Raw genomic sequence first — 16,249 nt, forward strand, 5'->3', positions numbered from 1 at the left:
ACAAACAGCTAGAAACAGAGCAGTGACCTTTTTTATCTATATTTACCAGACTAAAATGAACTTTTCTTAACTGTGCAGGACCCACAGTGCAGGAAAGTGAAGGCTTAACTTAAAAATCAAATGAGTCTAGGACACCTGGAAGGATATCCTCCCTTCAGAAAGGACAGCCCGAGCTTTTTGTGTATGGGGAGCTGATCTGTAATGTTTCTATGTATTCAGATGACCTGAGCAGGTTGTTTGTGCATAGTCCCAGAATAATGTCCATCAATCAATGTCAACATTCTTCCAAGCTCCACTCTGACTGGCAACTGACAGTCAGTTATCTCCTGAATGTTAATTAATAATGAATACCCTTGTCACTGCTTAAACACACAGAATGTCTTTAAATGGCAGAATTATAAAAGTGGGGTTTGTTTTGTGAGAACAGGTATTGCATTTTCATTTAGTCCTTGTACTAAGGAGAGAAATAAAATCCCTTACTCAGACACTGCACATCATTTGTGCTATCAGCCTGTGCTTTATTTTCTAAAAACCATTCATCTCTACTTGTCATGGAATTTTGAATCTTATCTTCTTGGATACATGATTTTTTACAACAATAATACACAATACACAATGACTGTGGCTCTAAATATGACAGAAAATCTTTAAGATAAAAGATCAAAAGTAGGTATGTCATTGTCTCCTCCTATGTCACATTTGCCCAGGGAAAAGAAAAACTGTTTTAAAAAGATGTCATTTCTCTCCCTTGTTTACCAGTATTATTCACTAGCGATTCCACTGACAAGATTTTTTCAATAACAGGACAAGTAGAGACTTATTTTAACTGACAAACAAAAGCAGACAGACAAGCATATACATGATAAAGACAAAAAAATTATGCCTTTTAATGAGAAAATTTGGTGGTATGCAACTAATGATAAGTGTTAAGTAAAGAGAAGAGACAGTCAGAGATCAGAGATTGAGAATTCTATTCCATCTGCACAAGGGGACATGATTTTCAGCCCTGATTATGATTTTAAGCACAATACTTTCACACTTCCCAGCATCAGACTGCAGATGAAATCCAGCTGAGATGTCCATAGGTGAGATAATTAGGTGAAAATGTGAAGCTTTGGGATTTGCTAACAGTTAAAACAATATCCATTTCCTGTAGTTATCATTTGGAAGGACTTTATCACTACTCTTTTCTTCTAGTTAGTGCCAATAAAACTGACCACACTTTGAAAGATGTCAATTTCTCTGTATAACAGACAAATGTGCTCTTGCATAACCAGCACAGAACAATGTCACAATTACAATATACTCAGAAAATAATATAATGAATGTTATTTTTTCCTGAAGAGCTACTGATATGGAACAAACCTTTTCAATAAATTGAGCAAAAAAATAAAATGGAGAGTTAATTCATTTCTTTACTGTGCAAATAAATCGATCAAGAAAAAATACGTTGACATTTTGAAACATGAGAAATCAAATATCTAAGATTCAATGGTTGATATCAGCTAAGAAGATGTATCATGGGCCTGATCCAAAAAAATAAAATCAAGTAAGAATACCATCTCTTTGAAAGTATTCCAGCCACATCCCAAAACTATCTCGATGCAGAAATTAAAAACAAAATACCAAATATTATCTTAAAAAAAAAAAATCTGTTCCATACAACCTTTTTCTTTCTAGTTACATTTTATTTCTTGATATTTTAAGACTTCAAACAAAGCTACACATTCTAACAGAAACAAGGGAAAAGATCAATACATGTCCATTTCCTTTGACATACAAACACATCACTCTTATAAGCAAAAAAAAAAAAAACAGTAGAACTTTTTCTCCAGTTCTACCATTCACCTAATAAATACATACATATATACACAATGCAAGTAATTAATCAAAACAAATTTATGTCAACATTGGAAACACTAGAGCACAAATAGTAAAGATTAAATGGTTTATATTTTATATGCATGTCTGTGTGATATATATATATATATAAGTAAATATATGAAAAAGAAAGCTCATAACCTAAGGCATTGGAATATCACTCCATATGAATGGTTCTAACTGCTACACTATGAGCAGAACAAGTTTCAGCAGTAGTTAATAAAACCTTCTAACAGTGACTGCATGTTGGCCTAAGAGACATGCCCTATTTGAAGCAAGAGATGCAAGCTCAAATTGTCCTCAGCAAGAAAAATAATTGACCTAAGCCTGGATAACATGAGTTGAGTGAGGTCATGTAAATATGGCCAGTGACCACAGACACATGTTGCCCACTCAGACCATGTCCCACAGACAAATTTTTGAACATGCAATTTGTTCCAGCATTAACAAAGCTGAGCCGTTTGGCACACAAACTGCCAAACTTTTAGGAATACCATAAACTTCACTTACAAAGCCTCAGTTGCCAACATTCTTTAAGAATTTTCATGGTAGCTAAGCAAGGGCTCCAATATTTTATATTAGAGATTTAATGGGTTTCTCAACACCATCTATATCCCTCTGTGGACACAAATTGATTGATTCAAATATGCACCACACACATTTTCATTAAATGTATCATTTTTTCTCAAAATCTAACCATATAATAGTTTAAATAGTTTAGTGAAAAAAATTAAAAAAAAACAAACCTGGTACAGTCAGGAAGTTAAAAAAATACTATGTTTACTACCCACAAATTAACATTAGCTGGTAAACTGAGGGATTTGGAGGATTGGAGGCCCCATGTTATTTTAACTTTTCAGGTCAAGTGGATCAGGTCATTAATACAAGTTCCATACAACTCCTAAGTTTTGTTTTGATGATCCATCAGAAGTGGACGAAGGACATCCTGCCCTCTCCTACAAATGGCTTTAGATTTCCATAGGAAAATATGCACAATATGTGCATAATATGTTGTGTACAATATGTTATAAGACTGGAAATAAAGCATATACATGGTCATTTGAGAAAAAATTAGCTCTAGCAACTCTCAGGGGACACCTGCAGCTCAGTCACATTCTGAGGACACCTGCAGTGAGACAAAGAAAGGGAATGTACAGCAGGTCACATGCATATAGCCATATGAGGCCACACGAGGACACCCCTTTAGTCACCTGCCAGAAGACTTCCAAACACCACCTGACCCCCTCACATGAGTTTATTCCACTGTGTTCCATCCACTGCAAAATGAACATCAGTCATCTGGTGCTCACACTCCATGACATATCATACTCACTACATGCAAGGAAAGAATAACAACAAGTTATAGCCACTAATTATGCTAGAGATTGTAAATTTCACCAGTGGGAAATGTATCATCAGTGGAATTTTAGGGTCCTGTTTATATTCACTTCTCTGCATACATTTATAGCAGCACAATATTGCAATTCTTAAAATTCTAATAAAGCATTCATTTAAATATGTTTCATCAACGTAGAAGTTTCAAGTTTAAGTATATGCTTACACTTACCTAAAACTTTAGCACTTTCCTCAGTAGGAAAACATCAACATATGATGTTACTCTCATTAAGTAATAGGATTCTTTCCATTAAATTCTGGGGATGGTGCCTCAGTCTGCAATTCTTCAGATAGTTTCCTGCATTAGGCATTACCTCCTTAAAACACTTACAACTTGTTTAGTGAAAAGTAGAAACCTCATTTTTACACTTTCTCAGTATGTTTATTTATGGTAATACATAGTATCGAATTTTTTTTGATAAAAAAAAAAAATAGCAGCAGACAGCCAGCTGTAGACTTAGTCCAGTCTCTCTAAAGCCTTAGTGTACTGCACAATTACAACAAGAAAATAACTTTTGCATTTATGTATACTAAATGCATTGCAAAATATTAACAGTAATTATGTTTCTCAATCATGTACTTCCTTCTTTTTCCCATCAATTGCACACATTTGAGGTATGCACTGGTATCAGACGATATTAACAATTGTAGTTAATTAGACTTTTACTGGAAAAATGCTTAGCACTATTATTGCAGGAGAGCCATGTATTGCCAAGAGACAAATGTAACTAACCCAAACCACAAAAATTAAGAGATTAAAGTATCAAATTACCCTGGGTAAAAAACCCTGATGTTTGTTAGAGATCTGAGCAACTTTATCCTCCTTAAGACAAGCAGTGGGGCCACCCAGCTAAATAAAAATGTACAAATACATGCCCTGACAGGATATAAACTCAAGAAATACAGTATTTGAACCCAATTCTTACTGCATGCAAGTTTTATACTTGGTTGCCTTTGCTACTCTGAATTAGACTTATAAATTAGCTTGATATTAAGCAAAATTTTCCAAAGAGCATATACAGTCATTGAGATAATTTTTCCTAAATAGAAAATCTCTTCTTAATGAAGAAAAATAGAAGGAAAAAAGTGTTAAATATTTAACAAACGCTCTCCTTTTTGTTGGTGTGTTGTGTTTTTTAGGGAGACTGTAAAGTCAGAAGCAGTCATGAGAGGAAATGTATACAGAAATACTTTCACCAGAGCCACCAGGCACACATTGCTGATGTGTCTGAGAGCAAGAAATGAAACACAAGATTACCACAGTTTCTGCTGTGAACTATTAACCAGATACTATTCACTTCCACATATAACATGTATTTTTCATTAATATTAGGAACAAGAGAACTCACTGTGACAGACAGCAGCAGCACAAAGATTAGGAAGTGCTCAGGGATAAAAGCTTTTCTAAGGAATGTCTTAAATAAAAATGTCTTAAATGCATTTGCTACTGCTGCTGTTTGCACAACAATGCTATGTTATAGAAGAAATTAGACACACCATTCTGTAAAGAGGTGTTTCTTTTTATGAAGTTAAAGTCAGGTAATGCTGACCTAAATAGTGAACCTGCCCTTTTTTGGATTCTCTTTGATGCCACAACACTCTGTGAAGGATTACAGTAGAAATCATCTACATTTTTTTCCTTTCAAGTGCTTGGCTTTTAATAAGCTCCCTGAATATACTTTCCTAATTCTTCGAAAAGGAAACTCCTACAAACTGTTTAACTCTCAATTTGGTTGCAGTCTTAAGTTTTTTTACAGAAGTAATACTTACAGTACCTCTAGGAGAGGCAAAAAACAACACAATTAAGTTATATACATGTAACTTATATAGCTTATTATAAAACTTTAAAAAATCCATTTTGACTTTCAAGATATTAATTTGAATATGTTTTATTTGTTTTCAATCTAAAAAGTGTCAATACACATAGGTTATTGTGATAAACTCTGTACAACTTATTGTCTTTAATAACTAAATTAGCATTGCAGACAGAGCTTGCACAGCATAAGGCAAGCCAGCTGAGAAGTCAAGAAGCAAGAATTAACTTTTACTCTACAGTACAAGCATATTAACTGAAAACCAACACTAAAACTATCTCCACAGTTTCTCAAGTAAAAACAGAAAGATATTGTTAAGGATTTAATACTGCTTAATATATAGGAACTGTTGCTGAGGAGCAAATATTTTCACAATAACAGAGGAAGTTTGGGATGCATCAAAATTCAAAACCTAATCTAGTTAACCAAACATTTTGCCCACATAATTTCCTTTTTTTTTTTTCAGCTTCTATACCAAACATAGATCTTGCCATATGGTTGTCTCACTTCTTAAATAAAAACCGCAAATTCAGCCCTTAGTTTCCTTATTTTCAAAGAAAAATTTATACTTTGAACTACAGCTTTCTTGAACAACTTTCAACAGCATTTCACCACAGACATAATAGATGTTTTACAGATACATGAAGTAATTAGGTAAGTAGTTATTAACATGTTCTTCTCTTTTCTGTGATCAGTTCTTCCATTAATTGATCTTTACTTTCAGTTTCTCTGTAACCTACTAATTCTCTTTTCTCAGTTCCTGAATCCTTGTTTTCTGGATGGGTTTTGCTTCACTTTTTCTTAAAAAGCTAATAGTCATATTTAATGGAATGCATGTACACTTATGATACTCCTAATGAGGATTATATGTGACTTCTCCCATTTGCACTCAGAAATTAAAAAATACTTAGATTTATTTTTAGTGGCTAATTCTGAAAGGTTAACAGAAACCCTGGACAAAGCCAAAAAAACCCACACCAAAACAAACAAATCAAAAAACCCTCTCAGAATTTCCAAGCAAGCAGCTTCTTTTTCATGTAGGAAAATTTGTTTATACTTAGAAACATAGCAAACTTAGAAAAGAATAGCAAAGCCATTAGACACCTATTGCACCCTTCACAAAAGATTTCTGGGCAGAAAAGTTTGTTTCAGAAGCAAAATGTATGGTTTTGGGCAACAGACTTGACAGTATGAGATTCCACTTCTAAATACCAACTAAAGCTTCATTTAGAACAAACAGCAGACACACTTTATGGCTAAGGAGTTAATGGCCCAGCTGTTGAGCAACCGTAGCTAATTCAGTAGTGGCATCCCAGACCCGTAAAACAGACAGTTTTAGTGCTTCTCCTGTAACTAAAGGAGATATTACTAAAATTCTCTTAGATTTCATTGCTGGTTTTGTTTTCATTTCAAAATCTGTGCACAGCAGTTGATCTGACCAAAAAAACACCCAAGCAACAACCACACAGCAAATTAAGTTGAAGAAATTCTTATTCATCAAACCTCAAGTAAAATGCAAAACTAAAATTAATTCCTGGACACAGCTGAAGCTGGGAAGAGGGACAGGCCAGAGGGCAGAGGAGAAGAGACTGGAGAGAGAAAGAGCTCTACATTCAATTGCATTATCCAACAACCCCACTTCTAGGATGTGGGCTCCTGATTGCCCATGTGCATCTGCAATTTCACCTCTTTCAGCTCTTCTGGAGCAAAACTACTAGTTTATTGTGAACTAAACCTGTCAGTAGCTCTGCAGTTAATTCGTTTTAAGGATCACTCAGATGGCATTATCAATGAAAACTAGATGGTTTTGACTGCCTTCATTACTTATCACTTTGACTTCTCATCATTTTACTTCTCCCATCTCTTTGTCACATTTGGGAGAGAATGCTGTATCACCAAAACTATGACATCCTAAAATCAGACTTATCAAACTAATTGAGATACTTCAGGCAAAGCAATGCTACAAAAAATCAATTGTATCTTAGGGCCAAAAGACAACACAGAAGAGACCTGAAACAGATGTTATGAAGCATAAAGGCATCAGTTTGTTTCAGTGAATGGCCAGCCCTGACCAGAAAGAACACCAGCCATTTTGTGTTACTTCATTTGGAAAATACTTCCAAAGAGATCATCTTTAACAGTGGACATGGCTCCTTTCCCTTTCTATCCCCTGTGCTTTCACATCCAGAAAGCTGAAGAACATGAACAAAGTAGGTCAAAGAAATCCAAATTACTTAAGAGAGACAAATAAATTTGAAAAAATCATCCTCTTTATGAACACTAGACTGTTTTGAAAGGAAGATATAGCAAGAAAATATATATTTGTACCACATCTCCCTGACAAGAAGGGAAGTCAGAAGACTACAGGCATGAATGATAGCCAAAACATTCAACTTTCTACAAATTATAAAAGGGGGCTTGAAGCAGAAATTAAAGCTCTCTATTTCATGCTAGAAATACCTTCAGTAATTCTTGACCATCTAGCTAAAAGGTCTTACTTTCACTTTAAAGTATCTAGTTTATTTTCCTGAACCCTGCTAGGATCCTTTGCAAAGATACCTACCTTTTAAACTTTTTTTTTTTAATCAAATAGTTAATATTCAGTATGCGGTGCCTGATATCAGATCCCACTGGTCTGTCTTTAAAAAGAACAGAAAAGTTATTTAATATGTTAGGGAATAAAAAGAGAAGGAGATAGATGCTCTGCTGTTGAACTTCTACGGGCTTCTGAGAAAACGACAAGACTCAGTGACACAGAGATACCCTCATTCTCTGCTCAGGTTCAATTAGCTGAAACTAATTACATTCTCTTCCCTAGAGTAATTTTGGAAGCAAATGGAAGACAGGTAACTCTTCTTCAAAAGAGGAAACATTTAAAGTCCTGATGATATAAATGCCATTGAAAAGTTTTTCACCATGTTCCTCATCTTCACAAAGCAAAAAATTTTCAACTTGAAAATGCAGGAATGTCAGCATAGGTTACTTAAGTTGCAGGTCACCCGCATCTGTGACACACACCCTGAGCTGAACTCTACACCCAATTCACAATATGTGCAACCTGGGCTTTTGGGAAGCATAGTAATATTTGTTTTAATTACAACTTATTCACATTCCCATCTTAATTCATTGTCCTCTATTAATAAACATGTGGCACGTAAGCTCCTAAATGGAAAAATGGAGTAACATTAAAAAAGAAAACAATCAAGAAATTAAAAAAAAAAAAAAAAAAAAAAAAAAACACACCACAACCACACATACTTTACCACAAATATGTTGCACATAAGGTAAATTCAGTTTCTGGATCTGTTATCAAGTAATATCTCACAAAGTGAAGAGATAAAATGTTTGTCCCAAGAAGAAAAAAGAGAAGGAACAGATGCAGCTTGCTCTTTGGCACAGTGTATAGCACTTGACAAAGTTTGGAAAGAAAAGCCTGTAGCTCCCTTTTTACCTCACCAAGACAAAATGTGCAAATAGCTATAATCCCCTCCTCATTTGGAGGCCAATAAAACAACTGTTAATGCATACAGTATTATAATAGGTTTAACAGTAAAATGCATCCATTTGGCTTTCCCTAGGAATTTGGTTTTTTGGACTTATTGCCCAGTGATCTATGCAATTTCACAGTTCAGTAATATTTAAGAAAAGCTTCATACCTTCTGAAATATCACTCTACTGCTCTGATTAAATAAATTTAAATCTCTCCCTCTCCACCCTCAACTATCATGAAACAGATGGAAAATACATTATAGTAGAAGCTCTCATAGAATTATTTTCACCTTCAAATATCAATCACTGATCACAGTGTATTCCTTTACATGCATAACATATCAAATGAACTCCACTGTGAGAAAAGTCCAAGTTAGACCTACTGGGAGTCCACTACAGTTACCGAGAAGTCCATTGGGTTTTTGTGGTTGGGGTTTTTTTAGTTGGTTGGATGACAGTTTTTTGGTTGATTAGATGGGGATTTTTTCCATAATAGATGCAATACATAGTGTTAGGAGAACTAAATATGTCTAAGTACCTTTCTGGTACTGCTGCTAGGTACCCTTCAAGATGATCCTTTAAAATGTACGATTTCCACACCTAAGTCTAGCGCTACACACCATCAGATCTAAGATCAACACTCAGGAAAGAGTCTCCTTGTACATAAGCAAAACAATCTGCAGCTGAAAGTTCAGAGGCTCACCTGCTTTCCTCATGCTTGTTTCACACAGCTTTAAGATTTTGCTTTAAATTGCATTTGTGAGCTCTCTGAAATTTGGCTCTCTTATGTATGTTTTAGACCACTGAGGTCACAAGGATTCTTTGGCACTTGTACAGTGAGAAGTAATCGGTGTACATCCAAAAGGAAAAAAAAACCAAACAAAAACTCACTTTGAAAGATCAAGCAATGAAGAGGGAACGCAGGGGACCTTATTTTCCAGATTACGTGTTTCACCACCCATGATTGTTTTCTTCCTTATCCTTCCCAGCACTACAAGTTACTTACATTCATTAAAAAAAAAAAAAAAAATGCATCCAGTGCAGAGTTGTGTATAAATCAAAATTCAATTGTTTGAGTATCTGAACTCAATAAATTTCACAAACAGGAGAGGAGCTGTATGCAAAAGAACACATTATTCAATCACAGACAGCCAATCAAGCTAGCAAAACACAAATGAAAATCCCTGCTGAGTTACAGGCTGAAGAGATATCTGGAACAACAATGTGGCCATCTACTTCTACCTTTGCTACAACAGATAAGGTATTATTCTGTATCTTTAAAAGACAATCCTACTGTGCTAATTCAGCAGAGCTTTAGCAAGTGTGAGAGAAGAATCACAGACGTCTGCCCATCCTGACAGAGCACAATACTTTCTGCCCTGAGTAGTCCCAAAGAAGTCACACAGCATGCCAGGTACAAAGTATTTGCAGAAGTGAGCCCTCAGACAGGGCTACAAAAGCTCTGGGTTAAGGAAGCACACACCAACTTGCTTCCTCTTGATCTGTTACACAGCTTGACAGTAACAGATAGCCAGTTGCATTAGTGTCAATGTACAGATAAGTTTCTCTCAGTATCTGTCACAAAAAACAGACGCAGTATCAGTGTGCCAGCTGCATTATCGGTCACTCCATAGCTGATCATAGTTAATAACATCCTCGAGCCCAGACAGGACACGCAGAGAGCAATTACAAGCCTGTGCCACCGTCACCCAGATCGGTCTGACTCGGAGCTGCCGACTCGGCGCGCACTCGACGAGTGCCTGCCCACCACCTTTTCCCTCTCCAACACATTAGGCTGCCTCAATATGGGGCCAGAGTTTGTTTTGAAACTCTTAACAGGATCACTGAAAGAAAAGAGGAAAAATACCATAAATGATCCTCTGGACTGCTTCCAGAGTAGCGTGTTCTCCTAGCGATTGCTTTGGAAGCAAGCCAAAAATGGGAAATGTTCTTGCAAATGAGCACGCCACCAGGCTCAAGTACAAGTTATCATTTAATTCTTTTGTCAACATCAGCGCAGTTAGAAATTAAGAAGCCTGTTCAAAAAAATAGGTTACTTGAATTCCAGTCACCAAACATCAATTTCTTCTCTATCCATCCCTGCCATGCTCACTCAGCTCATGTCCCCCACCCCCTTCCTAACATACACTGAGGGTTTTTTGGGATATTTTCTCTCCCTTATTGAAAGTCAAATAAAATTAGTATATTAATTACATCAAAGATAACTAGGTCTGTAATCAAGAGCAAGTTAACTAAAAAAAGGAAAAAAAATCAGTCACTCAGAAAAAAAAAAATCTAAAACCTCAACACAGACTTCTACGGGACACAGCACTTAATATTTTTAACAGAACTCTAATACAGTCTACTGAACAGTTTTGCCGGGGCAGTTTTTCACATTACAATTACTCCTAATGAGATCACCCTCTGCAGTGTTTAAGACTTCATCCTTTCCCAACAGAACAATGAAAGATTTGTGTGGAGCTACGAAGACCTCAGATCAACTCCACTCACTTCACCTTCTCCTGAATTTCCTCATAGAAACTCGTCAAAAACAGAACTGTGTTTTTTCATGTGGACAAACTATTAATAAAGAGACTCATTTACTTATCCTCTACAGTTTTTGAAGTCCTCATCAGACTGAGGCACCTCAGACTCAGTGAGCACTGCCAGCTTTGTTTTTGAGATGATGTAAATTTCTCCTCTGCATAGATTTGTGGGGGCTCTTCCACTCTTTCACTTACAATATTTCTCATCAACAAACATCTGCCTATCTTGCAATAAACATATGGTGATAGAACTCCTTGCATTATCTTGTGATAAAAATTATAGACCTTGTATTAAATGTACATGAAAATACCCGTCTCCAAACAAACTGCAGATTCTCTTGTTCTTACTGGAAGCAAAGACAATAAAATATTTTTTCTCGTGCTAAACAGAAATATCTTATGCCTGTAGCCCCAGTAACAGCAAGGCTAAGGGTAAGTATAATTCTAGGAACATGGTTAACTGAATTAGTCTTGAATCAGGAAGTACAACTCAATAGTCTCTGATCAGCTAGTATTTTAAAATAATCACAATGATTCAACTGAATGCCAAAAATTTAGAGTTAGTTTTGTGCAAAAAAAAATTATAGAAAGCATATCATACTTTATTCTCAAAATTTGATATTCTATTTGAAATATCCGTCTTGCATTTAGTTTTTACACACTTGAAACAAATCTTTAGCTTGGTTTTGATTTTGGGTGTATTCTTCCCCTTACTAACCACACCCATTCTGTCTACTACATACATTTTAGCTTCCTTATAATTATGTCAGGGATCATGTGAAAGAACAAACTGTTTACCTACTCATACCTGACATGATTGCTACAATGTTCTGTGATAGGTATGATTTACTCAGCCTTACCAAAAGGTACAAGCAACACATTAATCAGTTAATAATTTTAGTCCTAAACCTGTCTTTATACTTACGACTTCAATCTTTTTCTTTAAATTTAAAACTGCATTGCACAACCACTGGTTTTCATAATTGGACTGACTGATTTAGATTAACCAGTGTGAACTTCATAGATTGAGGATCTGAAAACCTTAAAAGCAGACTGATGATGAATTTCTCTTTTAAAAAAGCGAAAAAAATAATAATAATAATTAAAAAAAAAACAAACAGAAAAATCTGGTAGAACATGACCTACAATTTACAGGAAGTTGTGTGTTTACTTACGTTCACACGTGTCTCCTTTCTGCTGGTATCCTGCTTTGCAGATACATTTTCCAATAGGCACTAACCATTCTCCCTCCGCGCTACAGTGCATCTTCGGCGAGTTCTCCGCCTCCTCCTCCGCGCTGCTGACACAAGTTCCTCGCACTTCAACTAAAGAGGAAAACTCTGAGCCAGTCACTGTGTCAGGAAAAATAGCTAAGTTCTCAATGATGGACCAGCACTTCTTGTAGTAGACTTTGACAGAGACCAAAGCAATGCAGGCCCCTACGTCCTGAAACGCAAGATAGAATCCTTTTTTGGACAAAGGTCCAATTTCTCTCACCTCTGTGTTAAGTTTCATTTTTCTCTCCCCAAGATCACCCTGGGTAAAACTTTCATCTGCTGCAATAGTGTCTATTTTTACATATTGGTTTTCTCGGATACTCCTGCCAGTGTCGTAGTCTGTTTCATAATAATACAAGTTAAAAGTTTCTTTACAAGTCCCCAGAACTCCAGGAAGACTGTTACAATCCCTCAGAGTGAATTTCAGTTCTACAAAAATCCTTTGTGCATTGCTTTTTGCAATCCAGTTAGTCCGAAGCCAGTTGTTTTGGTTTGATTCCATCACCTGGCATACCTGGTATGTTCGTATAGGAGTGTAGTTTTCATCCAGTCCACTAATTTCTTCCCACTAAAATGATAACAAACAGTTAGTAATAAACAAGAAGTATGTCACCAGTTGTAACTACTGAGTATTTAAAGAAGTTTTGCACAACTCACATTTCCCTTCTTTTTAACAGTAAGTTGTTAAAAATACTGTTAAGCACCTAAATGAAGAAAATATATATTAATACAGGAGTAGGCTCTCTCTCCCTTCATGTCTTTCCCACATACAACTTCTAAAAATCATTGTCATATCATGGGCACAGTTGAAATGGGGCAGCTTCAGAAAAGGCTGTTTAGCATACCACGTTCTGATTTCACCCTGAGCTCACACACACTTCTTTAATGTCACAATGGGTTTTGAGCGAGCAAAGACCAAAAGGAGTGAGGCAGCTTCTCTTTCAAAGAAACCTAATGTCAGTGAAATCTTAGAAACTGAAATTGCTTAGCATTAGAGTACACAAAACTCGTGCATATAAAGCTTCCAGTGAAACTTGCAGTTGTATATAGAAAGCATGGGATCAGGTCCTGAAACTCATGAGTCAGATGATTCCCACCCCTATGTGATCGAAATGGCATAGAGAGAGGGCAAGAGAAAATTGACAGAATTAAAAATCTGAAAGAAAGAAGAAAACATTTTAATTGTCTCCCTTTCTTTCAGTGTACCTTCTGTTTTATTTACAAACTGAAAACATAAGTAGCCACTGTTTGTCCAGTGGCTGCACCCCTATTAGAAGGGGCAAACTTCATTTAGCTGGCAGTTCAAATGAACCATGAGACTACACACAGAATTAAAAACAACCTGTATGACTGAAAGCTCTCTGGTTCAAAGCCTGAGTTTTGTTGATTCTCTTTCTTTAGGTTACCAACTGAATAACGAGCTGGTAAGCCTTTAACAATCCCAGAGTCTTTAACAGCCTTTGGTAGCGTGGGAATTTGCACCTCCAGCAATGGCAAACCTTCCACTGAAATCAACCAGGCAGATCTGCCCAGGTGTAACCAAAACAATCCTCATCTCTCACCTTTTTTCACATTTCTTGTAACATTTCAGTGCCTGCAGAAACTGCAGCTGTAGTAAATTAGAGGAGGGGGGTGAGCTATCGTCACCCCAGGATACAGGCAACCATGACTTCTCTGGATGGCACTCAGCCCTCTGGCCCTGTGTCAATAATGCACTTAAGCTCACGCTTAAGATCAGTGACTGTACTTATGAGCTTAATGGTAAGCACATGCTTAAGTGCTTTGTGGGACTTGTATAGTCGGCACCTCTGCAGGAGAGAGCATCCACTGACATTCCTCATGCCGGCAACCAAGCATGGAAGGCATTGGCTTCCCAGATCAGGAGCCACACAGTGTACATTTCTCTGCAAGCCTATTTGACAGCAAATGAGACCATTTTAATGTTGTTGTCTGTTTCAGGAAAAAACAGATGTGGCTGAATTGATGCTGGAAGTTATCACCACAAAATATATCACAGCTGCAGATGCTGAAATGCACAGAAGTTGGAAATATCAAAGTGCATTTCAAGGACCTACAGTTAATACAGATGAGATATATACAGTATTATATATTATATGCATATGGAATTAAATGATTGAAATAGATTATTAAATGCTCATGGAGTTAACTGAAGTGATTGCATATGGAACAGTATTAACCTCTGAACAAAAGAATGTCTATCTTCATAACAGATTTATTAGAGCTGAATGAGTAATTTTTTTCACCTCTATAAGAGCTAGAAAAAATGGAGCCCTGGACTGAGAGGGCTTGGGCTATACTATGATAATAAAAAACATCTCCCCATTAAAAAAAAAAAATCCCATCAAGATGACAAAAAAGGCATAAAGCCTAAAATTTTGCCAGGTAATGCTATGTCCTTTGAAGTTTCTTTGAGATGGTTTCGGGGGGTTTTTTTGTTTTATATTTTATCTTGTGCAAGCATTCTTCCCTTAAAACACCAAGCCAGATTCTGCAAGGAGATATTCAGTAAGACAATGCATTCCATCTTTAACATGAAAGTGACTCTCATGCACCACACAACAGAATCTGTCTCCTTGAGTTCTGATGTGGATTGCTCCACCAAAACAAATCCTCATTCCTCCTCAAAAAAACCAACAAACTGAAATAAACAAAAAAGAAAGCAACAAACAAAATACATTTTACAAAATCAACCTACTCTTCGTAATACAACACAAATGTGTTTTCTCAGAGTCAAAATCCTACTACATGAGACTAGCTGGCATCAAAGAGATTCTTATGTTACAATCAAGAAAAATAATAAATTCACACAAGAACCACTGCTTTTTGTGATCCCTAGCATTAAGCACTGGAACTATCTTTCCATATTTTGCCAAAGCAAAAAAATTAGGGAAATGTGATTTATGATGCAATTATGCAATCAGAGTGTCTGCAGCAAAAAAAATATGTATCAGTACTTCAAGATGTTTTCACCTACGGCAGGTAAGACCACCATCCATTGAAGTTTTCTTATAGTGAACAATTTCACAGAAAGAAAACTCCGCTTTTCTTTGTCTTGCTGCAAAATATGGTGCTATACATGCAAATCTGTTTGAATATGCCCTGTTCTATTGGTTTCAATTTATGGTATTTTAACTTCTTCGTTATCCTAACAGCATTAAATGTAGCATTTGCAGTTGAATGAGGCATTTAACGAGTGTCTGACTGATATATTCTCTACTGTGATTATGCAGTAGTTTCTCTCAAAATTTTCTGTGCTCATTCCCATGAAGTCTTTATTGCATAGTAAATAATTCAGTAATTAAAATTATAAAAACATTTATTTTCAAAATTACATTATTAAAACGGTAGTTTTATGTTAATTTACAGACAACTTTTTCTGAACACTTCCACACATGCAAATCTAGCCATTAGTTTTGATTCACTTTTAATTTGTGATTGAAATTCACTTCTACCTCTGAAACTTGCTTTTTACTATTTATTGAATTGGACCCTACTTTCATCTTTCAGTATGTTGATGTGGAACACGTGCTGACATGTCTTTAATTATCTACAGGTTAGCTTAATATAAGTGCCACCAAGGTAATCTTCCAAACTCCTCTGGCAAAGGCTTCAATCAGCGCAAGCAACTAATGCTGAGGTTATTGGCCATCACACACATTGAGCCTGGGTTACATTCCCTCCGAAGTCCTTAGATTAGTTCCCAGTTTATGCTTGTATTGATACTACAATCTTGCTTTTAAAGAAAGACACTTCCACATTTTCATTCTTATTTAAAGGATTTGTTACACTTTTATATCCCTACTCACACTTCACGCTCTTCTGGCTT

General features: G+C 36.1%; 1 protein-coding gene across 6 annotated transcripts in view; it reads right to left on the reverse strand.

Moving 5' to 3' along the window:
• EPHA7 (EPH receptor A7) overlaps positions 1-16,249 on the reverse strand; it is a 178,592-nt gene that overhangs the window by 156,989 nt on the left and 5,354 nt on the right. For all 6 annotated transcript variants that reach the window (XM_036380217.1, XM_036380212.2, XM_036380216.2 and 3 more), the window contains exon 3: positions 12,301-12,970. In XM_036380217.1, coding sequence (XP_036236110.1) covers positions 12,301-12,970 — 670 coding nt within the window. The remainder of the gene's footprint in view (positions 1-12,300; positions 12,971-16,249) is intronic.

The sequence above is a fragment of the Molothrus ater genome, chromosome 3, assembly GCF_012460135.2.
Source record: "Molothrus ater isolate BHLD 08-10-18 breed brown headed cowbird chromosome 3, BPBGC_Mater_1.1, whole genome shotgun sequence".
NCBI classification, from domain to species: domain Eukaryota; kingdom Metazoa; phylum Chordata; class Aves; order Passeriformes; family Icteridae; genus Molothrus; species Molothrus ater.